We start from the raw sequence: 14,873 nt of genomic DNA, 5'->3' as shown, positions 1-14,873 counted from the left end.
ACAGCCTGCCTGCCGTAGGAGTACCCTGACTCTCTCATCGCCTCCATTGCATAGTGAAGTGACTCTTGTACCTCTTGGAACCCCTCAGCTTGCTCACCCCAAACCCCGTTCTGCTCGCATTAGATTGGGGACGATCGCCCTCCCTTACTTCCCGGACGTCCACTACCCTAAGCGAATGTAAACGGAGCATCCCATGCAAACCCTACCGTAGCCGCTCCTCCCACCGAAAAAATGTTAGATTGTATAACGACGTGATCGGTAGATATATCCGTTCGCAATTATATATTTTGCACTCTCCCAAACTCTACGGCGCTAGGTAGGATATACTACACCCGAGTCTCCACCTGGAGGAGGTGGGATTAAGGCTGGAATGATATGCCGCTATCTTCCTGATGAGCAGAATGGGACGGCGTTGACAGGCGCCTTGGCTTGATCCATGGCATATAGTCAAGGATGTTAAGCACCAGCGTCGTCGCTTGGCCACGATCCGATCGAGATGCAGACTGGGCAAATCGGCACAACACTCGAGTTGTATATCCGACCAATCACAGCGGAGTTGAACTTGGATCATAGCGGGAACGTGCCAGGTCCATGACGGGAATGAGATAGGATCATAATAGGGTTACCGGAGGGTATGTCCTCCCAATTCATTGATTCCGAATATAAATGTCAGGTATAATGATAATTGCATTGCTCCCCTAGAATAATGTTGCCAATTGGCACTACGGAGGAGGGTGGACAGAATTCCACTCAGTGGGGGGCGGCCTTGGCCCCATCGTTCGACGGTTTTATGCGTTGCGATCACCCCACCATGCACGGCGGGGCAAGTTGAAAAGCAAACTGCTCCTCAACTTTCCTATTGTTTGATCCTTCTACCCGTTTACAAGTGTCGTGGCGCAAACATGGCTACAGCAAAGAACATTCCCACGGAGGTCGACTATGTGATTGTTGGAGGAGGAACAGCCGGCTTGGTCCTGGCGGCGCGCTTGTCGGAGGACCCAAGCAAGACGATATTGGTTTTGGAGGCTGGAAAGGACAAGACTCAAGACCCTCGGGTGCAGATCCCGGCTCTTTGGACCTCGCTGATGGGATCGGATGTGGACTGGCAATACAAGACCACGGCTCAGGTAAGACACGTTCATTCTGCATGTGGGAAGTGCCTATTGGAATTGAGTCCATAGAAGCTCACCAGATCAGGCTACACTGGGCAACCGATGCATCAAGGCACCGCAGGGAAAGCTCCTGGGCGGATCTTCGGGAATCAACGGACAAGCCTTTATTGCGCCTTCCAAAGCAGGCATTGATGCGTGGTCCAAGCTGGGAGCGACCGGCTGGACCTGGGAGAGGCTGCAACCGTTCTACAAGAAGTCCTACACCCTTCAACTACCAGACCAGGCGACCCAGGAGCACATTGGTTTGAGCTGGGTGGACAAGGAGAACCACGGGTCCTCGGGGCCGGTCAAGGTCTCCTTCCCGGCCGTGGCCCAAGACCCATTGTCGAAAGCCTGGGTCGAGACCTTCAAGTCGATCGGCTATGGACTCACTGCGGATCCATTCTCTGGCGAGTCCACCGGAGGGTACAGCACGATGGCTTCTGTGGATGCCGAGACCAAGACACGCAGTTATGCCGCAACGGGGTATGGTCTGCCGGCGATGCAGCGACCGGGCGTCCACGTTGTAACCGAGGCCCTCGTGCACAAGATCACGTTCGCACCCACACCGAGTGAGATCGGCGATGTGACCGCGACCGGAGTTGAAACGATGATCCAGGGCGAACTGCACCGGGTGATCGCTAAGCGAGAGGTGATTGTCGCGGCTGGGGCCCTCAATACGCCCAAGCTTCTGGAACTGTCCGGGATTGGAAATTCGTCGATCCTCCACCAGTTTAACATCCCTGTCGTGGTGGATAACCCGAACGTGGGCGAGAATCTCCAGGACCACCTGATGACAGGGATCAGCTTCGAAGTCGCCGAGGGGGTCCACACTGGCGATCCTTTGATGCGCCAGGAGCCGATGGCGCTGCAAGCCGCTATGCAACTGTACACTGAGCACCAGGCTGGCCCCATGGCGAGCGGCGGGGTGCAATCGGGTGCCTATATGCCGGTCTGTGACTACGGAGCCCAGAAGGATCAGGAGAGCATGGCGACGTACATGGATCGCTTCCTCCCACAGCCAGATAGTCGCCATCGGGCAATCCGCGACATTTTCGCCCAACCGAAGGCCCCGACGTGCTCAATGGTGATGTTCCTCGCACAGACTAACCTGCACGAGAGTGGCAAAAGCTTCGTGGGGCAGGATCTGCTACCCGGGAACTTCCTCAGTCTGGGTCTCATTCAGAGTATACCGTTCTCCCGCGGGCACGTCCACATTTCCTCAGCGGATCCGAGCAATGCTCCGGCGATCGACCCACGCTACCTGTCACATCCGCTGGACTTGGACATTCTCTCACGCAATCTGCTGGACTTGGAAAGGCTGCACCAGGCCGAGCCGTTGGCGCCATTTCTCAAGCCCAACGGGCGTCGCAACCATCCCGACGCCTTCCTGACGGACTTGGATAGCGCGAAGAGATACATCCGCGATACGGCCACTACCACCTATCATTCCTGCGGGACGGCGGCGATGCTCCCGAGGGAAAGTGGGGGGGTCGTGGACGATAGGCTGCGCGTGTATAGTACCACCAACGTCAGGGTGGTTGACGCTAGTGTCTTTCCATTGATACCAGCGGCCAACATCATGTCGACGGTCTATGCCGTGGCTGAAAGGGCGGCAGACCTCATTAGGTCCGACGCCGAAGAGTAAATGCACGTTTCGCGATCGCATCAGCGCAGCATTCAATCAGAATCGACCTATAGTTCGTCGCCGAGTGCGTTGGCAGGGAGGGCCCCACTGAGTGGGGAAGGAACAAGGGAAGGTCTCCACTGTGCAAGTGGTTCTTGGAGCGAATGTGATTTTAACTGAATCTTCCTGTCTTTTCTCCGTGATTAGGGTAATTTACAGTTGGAAAATATGTGGTAGACGATCGTCGCTCGGAAGAAACTCCCCTCGTGGCTAGCAGGGGTGTGTGCATCCTGCATATGGGCTATTTTAGCGTCTCCTCCGGCTTCAGACCAGGGTGGCCCAAGCCGCGCGGGAAATCAGCATCTGTGGCCAAGCACCCCGCGGCAGGCCAAGCCGCTCACAGGTCGGTAGCTTTACCCAGTCGGACTTGGGCACCATCGATTGGTAAAAGCGTGCTTGTATTCAGGTGGCGCATTTGAGTCATGCAGCTGGCGTGCGTTAGGGCAGGGCGCTAACATCCGTCGAGGCGCGCCAACGTCCCGTGCTCACACTTCGTTTCAGTAACAGACTTCAACGGACTTTCGAGGGTAATCTCGAACAATCTTCCGGATATTGCCGGAAGAAACGTGTCATTTCGCGCTTTCTAAAACATAACTCCTAAGGGCTAGCAATCGAACAATCTATCGTTATCTAAACCCCATCATATCACAATGCCTGAATGGCAGGACAATCTACCGGCTAACGGACGGAAGGCTCCACCCAATTCACCCCTGGCTCCGAGGGCCACAGAAAAGGCACAAAGGAAAAAGACACAAAATCAGATGTGGAAAATCAAAGACTCCTCCAAGAGAAAAAAAAAAGGAAAAAGAAAAAAAAGAAATAGACAAGGAACATAACCTTCAGGGTTAGGGCGAAATCAACTCCTTCCCGAATCAATCGGACTCGCTTACTCGTAATGTCATTGAAAATGCCAATTGGCTGACGGAGGGACTTCTTGCCCTCTCCAATTTCTCATTTCACGTCCAATGCCTTCGTTATCACCTGCGTTCGCAACTCCCCTCACTGCTGCTGTAGCTGCGCCCCGCGGTCATTGCATCACACCCCACCTGCTCGTCCGAGACCAGCGCACAGCGGCAACCCGTATTGACTGACCAACCACAGATTCCACAGTATGAAACTGGTTTTGTCCGCCGGGACGGTGCGAAAGGTCAGGATGCGGCCGGCGATAATGCATGCAAGGGCTGCCATGTATGCCCCGCTCCAGAACAGGACCCCGCTCTGGCCGCTCTGCAGCCACCCCCAATACCACGGGCTCACGATGCCCCAAAACACCATGAATGCAGCTGTCACCCAGCGTGCGCCAGCGTCACCAATCACCAGTGGCAGCGTCTTTCGGCCACGAACGCTATCGCCGGCCTGGTCGTACAGATCCTGGGTCTGGACGGTGGTGAAGACGATCGCGCCAATGATGGCCAACCACGGCAGGCCCGGCCCGTCTGCTCGGATGAAGGATTGCCACTGCGATGGACCCAGTTCAAGCTGCAAGGCGCCCGAAGTGTAGCAGACGAAGCCTATCCCGTTGATGAGATTGCGGATAATGCAGCTCGCATCCGCGCCCCTCGCATCATTGTACCAGAAGCCGAGTCCAATGAGCGTCATGCACTGCGCGAGCCCACCGATCCTGGCGCTGGTAGCCAATGCGAGTGCGTAAAAAATGAACATCACCACCTGGGCGTGCTCGGGTTTCATGAGTTTGCGCGGCATGGTTCGCCACGGTTTGTTGATGGCATCTTCCATGATAGCGTCTGGTTGGCGCTGGTTGTCGATCGTGAATGGTAGAAGATTCAGCCATGCCCACAGCACGACCACGGGCACTCGCTGGAAACAGCTGGACCATGCCGGTGCGGGATCAATCCCAAACGATGCGGCCCCCAGGGACGTGAAGAGACCAAACCCAAAGCTGGTGGCAATGATGGTCTTCAGGTCACTATACGTAAATAACCAGATGGAAAATATGAATTGGCCCGGCTGCTCCGCCACTTCATTCGTGAGGGACAGCAGTCGTTGGAGAGGCCAAGGGCGCTTAACCGCTTGATGGCCGGGGCAGGCCGGTGCATCGGTGGCCATGAGGGACATGATGTGGGCTATGCAAGAACATGCAGGGGTATCCACGAAATAGAAGAAAGAATTAATCGACAGGGAAGAGACCGTCTCATGGGAACCGCGGACCAATTTATGCTCCCATCGCGAAGAGGAGGGGAGTACCCGCGCCGCATGCCTATTTCTTAGTTCCTATTTCCTATTTCTCTAATTTTCTTTTGGATTTTTGCTACCCAGTTTTGACCTGCCGGGATGCGCAGGGCCCTAGCCGTACAGCTGATGATCCAACCCAACCATACCCTTTCAGCAACTGACCACGTCACTATATTTCGCCTCTCGAACGACATGAAAATAAAATACAAATCCACTTGCAATCTCAGCTAACGCCGGCACTGACTAGCAGTGGGGTCCGTGTTCCATATATCCACGAAGGATCTCTCTACCTGCAGCTCGCAATCACATTCACGCACACTCGCCCTAGTCAGACTCTACTTTTCCTCACTGGCTGGGCCACTCAAAGATTCTGTGTTCCCCTCAGATTTATTTCACCCTCATGGATTTGATTGCAGGACGCTTTCATGCAGAGCCGGCAATGGCGTTCCTCGCCGAACGCCCATTGCTGGCAAGATGTGCTCTCATGGGGGTCATTGGCGTCCTCGTGCATCATTTGGTGTTCATCAAAAATGAATGGCATATGCAAGGGCCACGGATCATTAAGTCCGCCATTGCGGCTTATGTGGTTCTGTGTTTCTTGGAGGCGAGAAAGACGCTGGATGTTAGTGCGTTTGGACATGCGGGCCTCATCTTGGGAAGCTTCGTCTTGTCTCTCCTACTCAGCATTGCTGCTTATCGTCTCTTTGCCCACCGCACTCGTCACTTCCCTGGCCCCCGTCTGGCTGGCCTGACCAAGTTATGGCATATGTATCAATGCCGCCACGGACAGAACCATCTGGTGCTGGAGAGAATGCACCGCGAATACGGTGATTTCGTCCGGACGGGGCCCAGCGAAATCACCATCTTCCATCCGAACGTATTGGCATTGCTCGATGGCCCGCGCAGTAAGACGTCCAAGTCGGTCTGGTATGACTTCCTTCTGCCCAACAGTGGCGTGACTACCATTCGTGACCGAGGCTGGCACGACCAGCGTCGTCGTCTCTGGATCAAGGGCTTCTCCAATAGCGCAATGGAGAGATATCGGGAGCAAATTGAAGCTCACGCCCGGGACATGGACGCCATCATTGCGGCTGCCAATGGCCGGCCCGTCCCGATTTCTACCTACATCTACTGGTTTTCCTTTGATATCATGGGCATCTTTGCCTTCTCCCGCTCCTTCAATATGCTTACCACGGAAAAATGGCACTACAGCATCCGCAACCTGCGGCGGGCCATGACCCTGCTCGGTCCCTTTTCCTCGGTGCCGTGGGCCGCCCAGATCGGGTTCTGGCTGCTCAAGGGGTACTGGGTGGTGCATGATTGGCACACAATGATCGACTGGTGCGCTCAGCAGATGCAGCTGCGCATTCACGTATGTACCGAACACTTGATACCCCCACGTCCACACGGAGGGGGCCTGGGCTGGACTAGCTAACATACCCCACCTCCACAGGAACCTGATTCGCACGATGTGGCGCAGGGAATTATCGCCGATTCCCGAAAGCGAAACACGGTGAAAGAAGACCAACAGCAGCTTGTCGGTGATGCTATCGTTGCCATTGTCGCTGGGAGGTGAGCACTATTGCCCAATTTGGAGAATGACCAATATGCTCACCTCAGATCATAGCGACACGGTGGCCCCCACTCTCGTGTTCGCGATTTACCAGTTAGCCTTGAATCCCGACAAGGCGGAGAAGTTGTATCACGAAGTCAAAGATGTGGACCTCAGTGACCTGGCTACTCTCAAGAAACTGCCATATCTCAATGCGGTGATCATGGAAACCCTGCGGCTGCACCCCGCGGTCCCCACGGGAGGGTATCGCGATACTCCACCCGAGGGCATGATGGTGGAGGGCACTTTTATTCCCGGAAACACTACCATTGTCGCGCCCCGCTACGTCTTGGGTCGATGTAAGTCCGATCTCGCCCCATGGACAACCAAAGGCTCGATTGAGACGTTGACGATTGACTTCTTTAGTGGAGAGCTGCTTCATACGACCCACCGAATGGATCCCCGAGCGATTCGATACGCAGCCTGAGTTGGTGAAGGATACTCGATCTTTCCTGCCTTTTGCTCAAGGTAAGTCAATTGTTTACTTGTGCAGTAACGTACGACGCGCTGGAAAGTCCTCCGCTAATCAGGCTCCGCTCTCCTAGGTCGCTATTCATGCCTGGGCAAGGATGTGGCGATGATTGAGCTGTGGGTGACCATCTCACTCCTTGTGTCTAAATATCGCTTTGACTTCCCCGCTGGCAAGCGCGAGGAGACGATTGAGAGGGTGGAAGGTAGGATGCGAGACCAATTTACAGCTACGCCGGGGGATTTGTCTCTGGTGTTCACCAAGCGGGAGGTTGCGTCGAGTCAATAAATTGGCGGATGGAAATTGAGTTGGAATGTTGGGCTTTTGTGATTTGTGCATAGTTTGACGATGACGATCTTACGATAGCATTGCTGGTTCCCTATTTTCTTCGACAGTAGTCCTGGTCGGAATAGTCTGAGACCCCGTTGCAAACCCCGTTGCGCATGTACTTGACATACCGAGGCTAGCTTCGCCGGCGGTAACGCCTTGCTCGTGAGACCCGACCCACTTGGATCCCCCGCAACCCCTCTGTATATCTTCAGTGCGTCGGGCACCATAGACCATCCCTCCCCCCCATCAAAATGAGTGTTTCTGTGGACATCATGATCCCTAATGGGCACCGGTACACGCAGCCCACCGGCCTGTTCATCAACAACGAAATCGTCCCCTGCTCGTCCGGCCAGACCATCACATCTCTTGACCCCGCGTAGGTCCCAGAGGAACCTCCTCATGCATGAACTAGCCCTTCATGGTCCCCATCTCGCAGAACTGATAGGCCAATCGCCTCCGTCCACGCTGCCAACTCCAACGATGTTGACCGCGCCGTCCACGCCGCCAAAACCGCTCTGGTGCAGCCCTCATGGAAGCTTCTTCCTGCAACAGAGCGGGGCCGGCTGATGGCCCGCCTGGCTGATTTGATGGAGCAGAACAAGGTACTTCTTGCCTCCATCGATGCCTGGGATAACGGTACGCATACCGTGCAGAAACCGGACCCCGTTCCTGCGCCGTGCACCTGCACGCCTGCGCTATGCGCCATGCACCCTGCTAATCGCAGCGCAGGCAAACCGTATCATGTGGCTCTCGAGGAAGATCTCCCCGAGGCTATCGCCACGATTCGCTATTACAGCGGCTGGGCGGATAAGACCTGCCGCCAGATGCTCAACACCACGCCCCAGAAATTCGCATACACCCTGCGCCAGCCCATCGGCGTAGTGGGCTAAATCATCCCGTGGAACTATCCGCTCTCCATGGCCAGCTGGAAACTCAGGCCTGCCCTGGCGTGTGGGAATACGGTGGTTATCAAGCCCGCAGAGCAGACCCCCACTCAGCGTCCTGGTCCTGGGAACGCTAATCCAGCAGGCGGGCTTCCCACCGGGCGTGATCAACATCGTGAATGGCTACGGCCGCGTCGCCAGCGCCGCCCTCGCATCCCACCCGCTCGTCGACAAGGTGGCGTTCACAGGCTCCACCAGCACCGCACGCGAGATCACGAAGATGGCAGCCGGCAGCCGGCAGCCTGAAAAACATCACGCTCGAGACGGGCGGCAAGTCTCCGCTCCTGGTCTTCCCGGATGCAGATATGGACCAGGCCGTCAAGTGGTCGCATTTCGGAATCATGTCGAATCAGGGCCAGATCTGCACTGCAACGTCGCGGATTTTCGTGCACCGAGAGATCCTACCTACGTTCTTGGCGCGGTTCAAGGCCGCCGTTGAGAGTGTTCAGATCGGCGATCACTGGGATTCGGAGACCTTCTAAGGGTCCGCAGGTTACTCGCGCCCAGTACGAGCGTATCTTGTCTTACATGGAGATCGCCAAGAGCGAGGGCGCCCACCATCCTGACCGGTGGTGCTGCGCATGTCTCCACTAATCCCGATCACAAAAATGGGTACTTCGTGAAGCCCACCGTCATCATCGATGCAACTGATGCGATGCGTATCACACAGGAAGAGGCTTTCGGGCCCGTGGTGGTCATCTTGCCGTTTGATAGAGAAGCGGAAGCTATTCGACGCGCGAATGATACGACCTATGGCCTGGGAGCAGCGGTGTTCACGACCGATTTGGAGCGTGCGCACCCCGTGGCGGCGGAGATCGAGTCTGGTATGGTGTGGGTGAACAGTAGCCAAGACTGTGATCCGCGCGTACCATTCGGCGGTGTCAAGCAGAGCGGCATTGGTCGCGAGCTTGGCGATGCTGGCTTGGACGCCTATAGCCAGATCAAGGCTGTCCACGTCAACATGGGTAATAGACTGTAGAAGTTTCGGTGTGCATAGAAATAGACAGGATGCGCAGAACTGACGTTAGCCGGAGAGCTGACGATGAAGGAGAGACTAGACATAATGGACTGCCTGGGGATATGTTTCAGCTTGCAGGAACTTTGTTAGATGAGCACGTTCATGTTGGACAAGTCCCTTTTCCTGTTTGGCAATAGTGCTGATGCCCCCGAGGCTTCCTCGGTTCTGGTGTTCTATTTTCGTTTCGATAGACAATTCTTTGGACAAACAAGCTCCCATGACACACTACACTGGTTATTACGGGGGTTTTAGGATTGTCGCTCTTTTCTAATCGGGAGAAGTTCGAGTGTAGATGAGATTTCGACGAGAAGGAATCCCAGGGAGGATTATCATCTATACGGATTGCTATCGTTCACGCAGGAAATCTATGGACGGACACTGGGAGTAAACCTAGTGTTGTGAGAGCACCTTAGATTTTTCGCTTTACCAAGCCCCGGAAGAAATCAAAGCTGTTGCTATCACTCTGCAGCTGCCACACCCGGCCAGTTGGACGATCATTCAACCCCAGCTCCTCCGCAAGCAACAGCCCATAGTCACGCGTGATACCCTGGATTCGGGCACGAGCGCCGCCCTCCTCTTCCAGAGTGACAATCTGGTGCATGTGCAGCCAATCCTCGTAGTACATTGCCTCAAAGCCGTGGTCAAAGCCTGTGCGTAAGAACCGCGTGTACAGATCCTCGAATGTAGTCAAGATCCGTGCTAGGAGCTTCTCTAATGTGACGGGTGAAGCAGCAGCGGCGCCAGGGGAGGCGTAGCGTGCGGCGAGAGCGGTGAGGGCGGTGGTTGGTGACGCGTTTGTAGCGTTGAGGCCGATTCCGACAACGGAGATGTATTCGTTTGACATGAAGTGCGAGTTGATGAGAATCCCGCAGATCTTGGTGTACCGCTTCTGCTCGGGGTCTTCTGGGTCAAGAGCATCTGTAAACAGTGTTAGCTATCCGAATCCGAATGAGAAGTGTCTATGGCATAGTTCTTCATGGCATACAAATATCGTTCGGCCATTTCAATTTGACCGGCATGTTCTCATATCCCTTGGCGTAGCTCTTGATACCCTTGACCACGGCCATAGCAGACAAATACTGAATGAACACCACAGGCGCAGACTGGATCTTCTCAATTGGGTGCCTCACGACCGTTGAGAAAATGAGGGAGCCAGCTGGTGAGATCCAGACATTAGAGCCACGTCCACGCCCAGCGACTTGAACTGTTGCGGTGGCGGTGAACCCGTGAGGTAGCTGGCGAAGCAGTTGAGTGTTCCTAGACCAAATCAGATCAATTCAAATTGGAGCATTAAGGAGTGATTACTTTTCCATGATTGTGTTGGTACTCGTCACGACCTCGCCGTACATGAGGTTAGACCCAAACTCTGAAGCGCCCTCACGAGATTCATACTGGTATTGACGAAGGTTGGCGTAGAATGCATGGTGATTGAAGTAAGGTGTGAGTTTGGACGAGGGCACGTCATCATGAAACACCAGTCGCTTGATGACTTCCTTGTAATCGATTATACCATCGCTAGGCTTCGATGGGTCGCTGGGGAGGGATTCCTCCAAGTCGTTCAAATTCCACGTGCCAGGCCGCTCGATCCGGAATGTATCGTTCTCGTCTTTCAGGTATTCATTCTTGTTGTCGTTTGTCAAAGCTGGGGCAAGGAGTGATAAGATTTCCAATGGGCCCTCGGCATCAAGACCGGAAACATGGAGAGACGACAGCGAAGGCACAGCAGTGGTGTCTTGCGCAACATTGAGTCCTAGTTTGGAGAGGCAGGCCTTCAGGAAGTCCGTACGCTCCTTGTCGTCAGCCGTCAGCGCATCAACCACGTCTTTATAGCCGGGGCCGTTAGCCTTCGGGTCAAGGTTCACGGCTGCAAATCTAGAGAAGGGTCAGCAATCGGTTGCCCCATTCCATATACCTCACATACTCTGGATGAGGTCCTGTCAATATAGCCGCTCCATCTCCGACTTTACAGTAGACAACGGCAGCAGCGCCCTCGCCTGGGTCAACATTGAGATTCTCAGAATAGTTGGCCAACACCTCAACACCCTTGTCCTTGAACAGTGGAGCATCTACAAAGACGCCTCCTCCATTATAGTAAGACCGAAAGTGCGTAGGTACCACGCCAACGCTCAGAGCCTCCTTGGAAACATCCAGTCCAGCCGCCCTTGCACCGGCCTCGCTATGATAGACGAATCCAGGGAATGCACCTCCCCGACAAGTCCCCGGGAAGAACCCCAGTTCGCGGTCCCCAACGACCTCCATAGTTTTATCGCCAACCTCAAATTCGCATCGCTTGCACCCATAGTAGCCGCCCGCACACAGGCCCAGGTACTTCCCACCGCGGCGCACAAACTGCGCGATGCGCCGATTCCCCGCGCCATTGAGCGTACGCCCGTATCCCAGATCTGCCCCGCCTGGAATCACGAGAAGGGCACAGGTCGCCGTCCATGGCTCCTTGAGGAGCATGTCGCCTGTGACGGGGGTGACAGCATAGTGGGGGGCCAGCAGGCGGCGCAGGGTGTAGACGCAGTGGCGGACGGAGTCGACGGTGGTTCCGGTTCCTGTCGGGCCATTGTCGGTCAGAAAACGGCTCAGTTGCCAGGCGGAGTGGGTGAGCGAACCAGAATAGACAAGAACATTGAGTCTCTTGGCCGTGAGGTTGGCTTCGTTGCCGGTGGGCGTTGCCATTGTTGATTGTCGGAGGGAAATGATGGGGCGCTGGGGGCGATAAGATAAATCCGGCCGAGGCCAACCGGCCATCTCCAAATCTCCAAATCTTCCAATCCTCTCCATCTACAGCTGAGACCATGTCGAACAATGCGGAGCAGCCCAAGGTCGTCCCAGAAGATGATGATGAGCCTGATGAGTGGTAATTGGTCTTGCTGTAACCATGTTGGGTCTCTGGAGGTGCTAAAACTTTCGCAGGGACAAGCGCATCTTCAGCACGGGATGCCATGGTGAGTAGCTCATGCGTTTATTCTCGAATACCATATACTAAGAGATAACCGTCATAGCCGAGCAAGACAAGATGAATGATTGTTATTTTGCAAAGAAAGACTGGCGCGCTTGCAGCAAAGAAGTGGGTTCCATCTATCATCCTTCACCCTCCATTTGAAACGAGGGAGCTCAAGCCCAACAGTACCTCGGTTCCTGCTTGAACGTCCATATACCCTATATTGTCCAAGAATCTCATTATTTTCCTCATCTCTATTCTCTACATCTCCTTTATCTTGCTCCGCGCTGACAGCCAATGCAGATGGAAGCCTTCCGTGAATGCTGGAAGCGCAAAGGCAACGACGAGCGAACACAAACCAAAGATGCATGAAGCATCTGCAGCATACCTAAATCACCCTGTATTATATGTTACTATCTCAATTAAGCCACAATCACCTCTTCCAACTCTTACGACCGCCCTAGTCTTCGTAGAATCAGCCTTGCCCACCGATAGCCATATCACGTGACATTTGATATACGAGCGCCTTCGAAGCCCCCCAGCTCCCTTCTCCATCCCAACCCACCATGTCAGGCCTCCGATACCGCTCCTGGCGGGCTTTGGAGACGCTTCAACATGCAGCAGCATTTTCTCAAGCTTCTCGTACTAGAATCAGCCCTTACCAGCCCTCCCATCTCATAACCAAGCGCGCAGTCACCTACAGCTCAACACGGTCCCAAAGCCCGACCAACACCAACAGCGCAACCAGCCAAGCAGCACGAACCACCTCAGCAACCTCCTCTCCCACATCCACCTCCTCTCCCGCGTCCCGAGTCTCTGCACCAACCCCAAACCGCACGACAACGGATAACATCTCGAAGAGCGGCCTCTCTGATAAGCCGCTCGAGCTCGAGGCCGCGCCGGAAGAAAAGATCGACTGGACACGCTCGTTCCACGGTCTCTCAGCCGAGCCCTTCCCCAAAGAAGCAGCAGACATTCTCCTTGCCGAAACTGACCCTGAAGAAGTGGAGATCAAACCCGATGGGATCGTCTACCTCCCCGAGATCAAGTACCGGCGCATCCTGAACAGGGCGTTCGGGCCTGGTGGGTGGGGTCTCGTCCCGCGGAGCGAGAGCATCGTTACGCCGAGGACTGTGACGAGAGAGTATGCGCTTGTCTGCAATGGCCGGTAAGAAACAATCACTTTCAGGGGGCGCCTCGATCGATCTTCACCGTTCTGCGAGAATAAGCTGACAATTATATTCGCCCCAGGCTCGTCTCCGTTGCTCGCGGCGAGCAGGATTACTTCTCTCCCGACGGCATTCCCACGGCCACCGAGGGGTGCAGGTCCAACGCACTGGTGCGGTGCTGCAAGGATCTCGGCATTGCGAGCGAGCTGTGGGATCCGCGTTGGATCCGGAAGTACAGGGCTAAGTACACGCGTGAGGTCTTCGTGGAGCATATAGTCAACAAGAAGAAAACGAAGATCTGGACTCGTAAGGACGATCCCGTTGGTTATCCCTGGAAGGAGACCGGGAGTAAGTAGGGGCTGTTGACAACGTGGTAGATTGGGGCTTTGATGCATGAGGAGGCCACAGTGGGCTTTTGTATTATAATACCTCTTTTCTGTTATGCTTGGGGCCACACAGTAGATATCGGAACGGGATTGCATCTGTGCTCGGTTTTGAACTCTGATACATGCTTTTTAAGAGGCTTAAGGATATCTTCCAAGACAATATTACATTTATGAGGATAAACTAGTTATTGAGCGCTAGCGGTGGTCCGGGTGCTTCCTCGAGCGTGTATTTATTCTCCTCTCTAGTCATGGAACGGGAAAGAACGTATTAATCAGTTGAATCTGAGCAGCGCTCAACCAGTTGATCTTGGGAGATCTTGGTCAGTCCGTACCAGACCTGCTGCGACACTATGCCAAACTTGCGCTTATGGACAACCATGAGATTTTCTTTTACTCACGCTGATTTCACCCCTCGTAGTATTCTTGTCAAATAAGGCCGGGTCACAGCGATCCTCGACTGGGAAGACGCTAGTTGGTACCCATGATATAGGGAATATATCAAAGAGCTTCAGCAAAAAAAAACCGGATACTTGACTCTCTCAGAATACCCATCTGGTATCCAGTCCACCACAGCATATAAGAGAACTAACTCAATGAACAACCATTGGATGATACAATGATACCGAAAGCCGTCACCTACGCGCGCGGTAACACTTGGGTAAGCTATCTCTAGAAGTATTGCATCGTTACGCAAATTGCAAGATTGGGCATGTTTTGTTCTTGTACAGTATATCAGAGAGTGAAATTCAACCCTAGAATGAATAAAACGCTAAATAGTACCATCACGTAGGTGGGAGGAAGTGCCCAGGTATCAGAAGAAATCGATCCTAAGGCCGGGAATCCAGTAGTCTGGAATATATGTTCTTTCAAATAGGGATTTCTAATTTATTAGATTGAATCTTTTAACGGTAATTCTTCGGATGGTGTTTACCTAGAACTACGGCTGAATGTGGGTTATTACTAT

General features: G+C 54.2%; 8 protein-coding genes across 8 annotated transcripts; 6 read left to right on the top strand and 2 right to left on the bottom strand.

Annotated features, from left to right (window-relative positions):
* Positions 1-902: 902 nt before the first annotated feature.
* On the top strand, positions 903-2,799 carry N7482_002061 (GMC family oxidoreductase; the record flags this gene model as incomplete). The annotated part of the gene is made up of 2 exons (XM_056684186.1): positions 903-1,127; positions 1,198-2,799. 2 exons carry the CDS (start codon positions 903-905, stop codon positions 2,797-2,799), a joined length of 1,827 nt encoding a protein of 608 aa, XP_056547792.1.
* A 1,074-nt stretch (positions 2,800-3,873) lies between these two features.
* On the bottom strand, positions 3,874-4,914 carry N7482_002060 (UbiA family prenyltransferase; the record flags this gene model as incomplete). The annotated part of the gene is made up of 1 exon (XM_056684185.1): positions 3,874-4,914. One exon carries the CDS (start codon positions 4,912-4,914, stop codon positions 3,874-3,876), a length of 1,041 nt encoding a protein of 346 aa, XP_056547791.1.
* Positions 4,915-5,431: 517 nt separating this feature from the next.
* N7482_002059 (cytochrome P450) lies at positions 5,432-7,400 on the top strand (the record flags this gene model as incomplete). Its single annotated transcript, XM_056684184.1, has 5 exons — positions 5,432-6,403; positions 6,485-6,603; positions 6,659-6,942; positions 7,010-7,111; positions 7,189-7,400. 5 exons carry the CDS (start codon positions 5,432-5,434, stop codon positions 7,398-7,400), a joined length of 1,689 nt encoding a protein of 562 aa, XP_056547790.1.
* Positions 7,401-7,693: 293 nt separating this feature from the next.
* N7482_002058 (uncharacterized protein) lies at positions 7,694-8,332 on the top strand (the record flags this gene model as incomplete). The annotated part of the gene is made up of 3 exons (XM_056684183.1): positions 7,694-7,818; positions 7,879-8,078; positions 8,172-8,332. The coding sequence occupies 3 exons, from the start codon at positions 7,694-7,696 to the stop codon at positions 8,330-8,332; spliced, it is 486 nt and encodes a 161-aa protein (XP_056547789.1).
* A 173-nt stretch (positions 8,333-8,505) lies between these two features.
* N7482_002057 (uncharacterized protein) lies at positions 8,506-9,365 on the top strand (the record flags this gene model as incomplete). The annotated part of the gene is made up of 2 exons (XM_056684182.1): positions 8,506-8,807; positions 8,879-9,365. The coding sequence occupies 2 exons, from the start codon at positions 8,506-8,508 to the stop codon at positions 9,363-9,365; spliced, it is 789 nt and encodes a 262-aa protein (XP_056547788.1).
* A 448-nt stretch (positions 9,366-9,813) lies between these two features.
* On the bottom strand, positions 9,814-12,119 carry N7482_002056 (biotin--[acetyl-CoA-carboxylase] ligase BPL1; the record flags this gene model as incomplete). Its single annotated transcript, XM_056684181.1, has 4 exons — positions 9,814-10,322; positions 10,390-10,661; positions 10,710-11,276; positions 11,326-12,119. Coding segments are annotated over 4 exons (2,142 nt in total), but the record flags the coding sequence as incomplete, so codon positions are not given.
* Positions 12,120-12,208: 89 nt separating this feature from the next.
* N7482_002055 (uncharacterized protein) lies at positions 12,209-12,726 on the top strand (the record flags this gene model as incomplete). Its single annotated transcript, XM_056684180.1, has 4 exons — positions 12,209-12,270; positions 12,327-12,358; positions 12,416-12,480; positions 12,658-12,726. The coding sequence occupies 4 exons, from the start codon at positions 12,209-12,211 to the stop codon at positions 12,724-12,726; spliced, it is 228 nt and encodes a 75-aa protein (XP_056547786.1).
* Positions 12,727-12,920: 194 nt separating this feature from the next.
* N7482_002054 (putative mitochondrial genome maintenance protein Mgm101) lies at positions 12,921-13,879 on the top strand (the record flags this gene model as incomplete). Its single annotated transcript, XM_056684179.1, has 2 exons — positions 12,921-13,522; positions 13,606-13,879. The coding sequence occupies 2 exons, from the start codon at positions 12,921-12,923 to the stop codon at positions 13,877-13,879; spliced, it is 876 nt and encodes a 291-aa protein (XP_056547785.1).
* Between the last annotated feature and the right edge of the window lie 994 nt (positions 13,880-14,873).

The sequence above is a fragment of the Penicillium canariense genome (genome assembly GCF_028826845.1).
Source record: "Penicillium canariense strain IBT 26290 chromosome Unknown utg000001l_segment0_segment0, whole genome shotgun sequence".
NCBI classification, from domain to species: domain Eukaryota; kingdom Fungi; phylum Ascomycota; class Eurotiomycetes; order Eurotiales; family Aspergillaceae; genus Penicillium; species Penicillium canariense.
The sequence above is the reverse complement of the archived record's forward strand: the minus strand, read 5'-3'. Positions and strand labels throughout refer to the sequence as shown.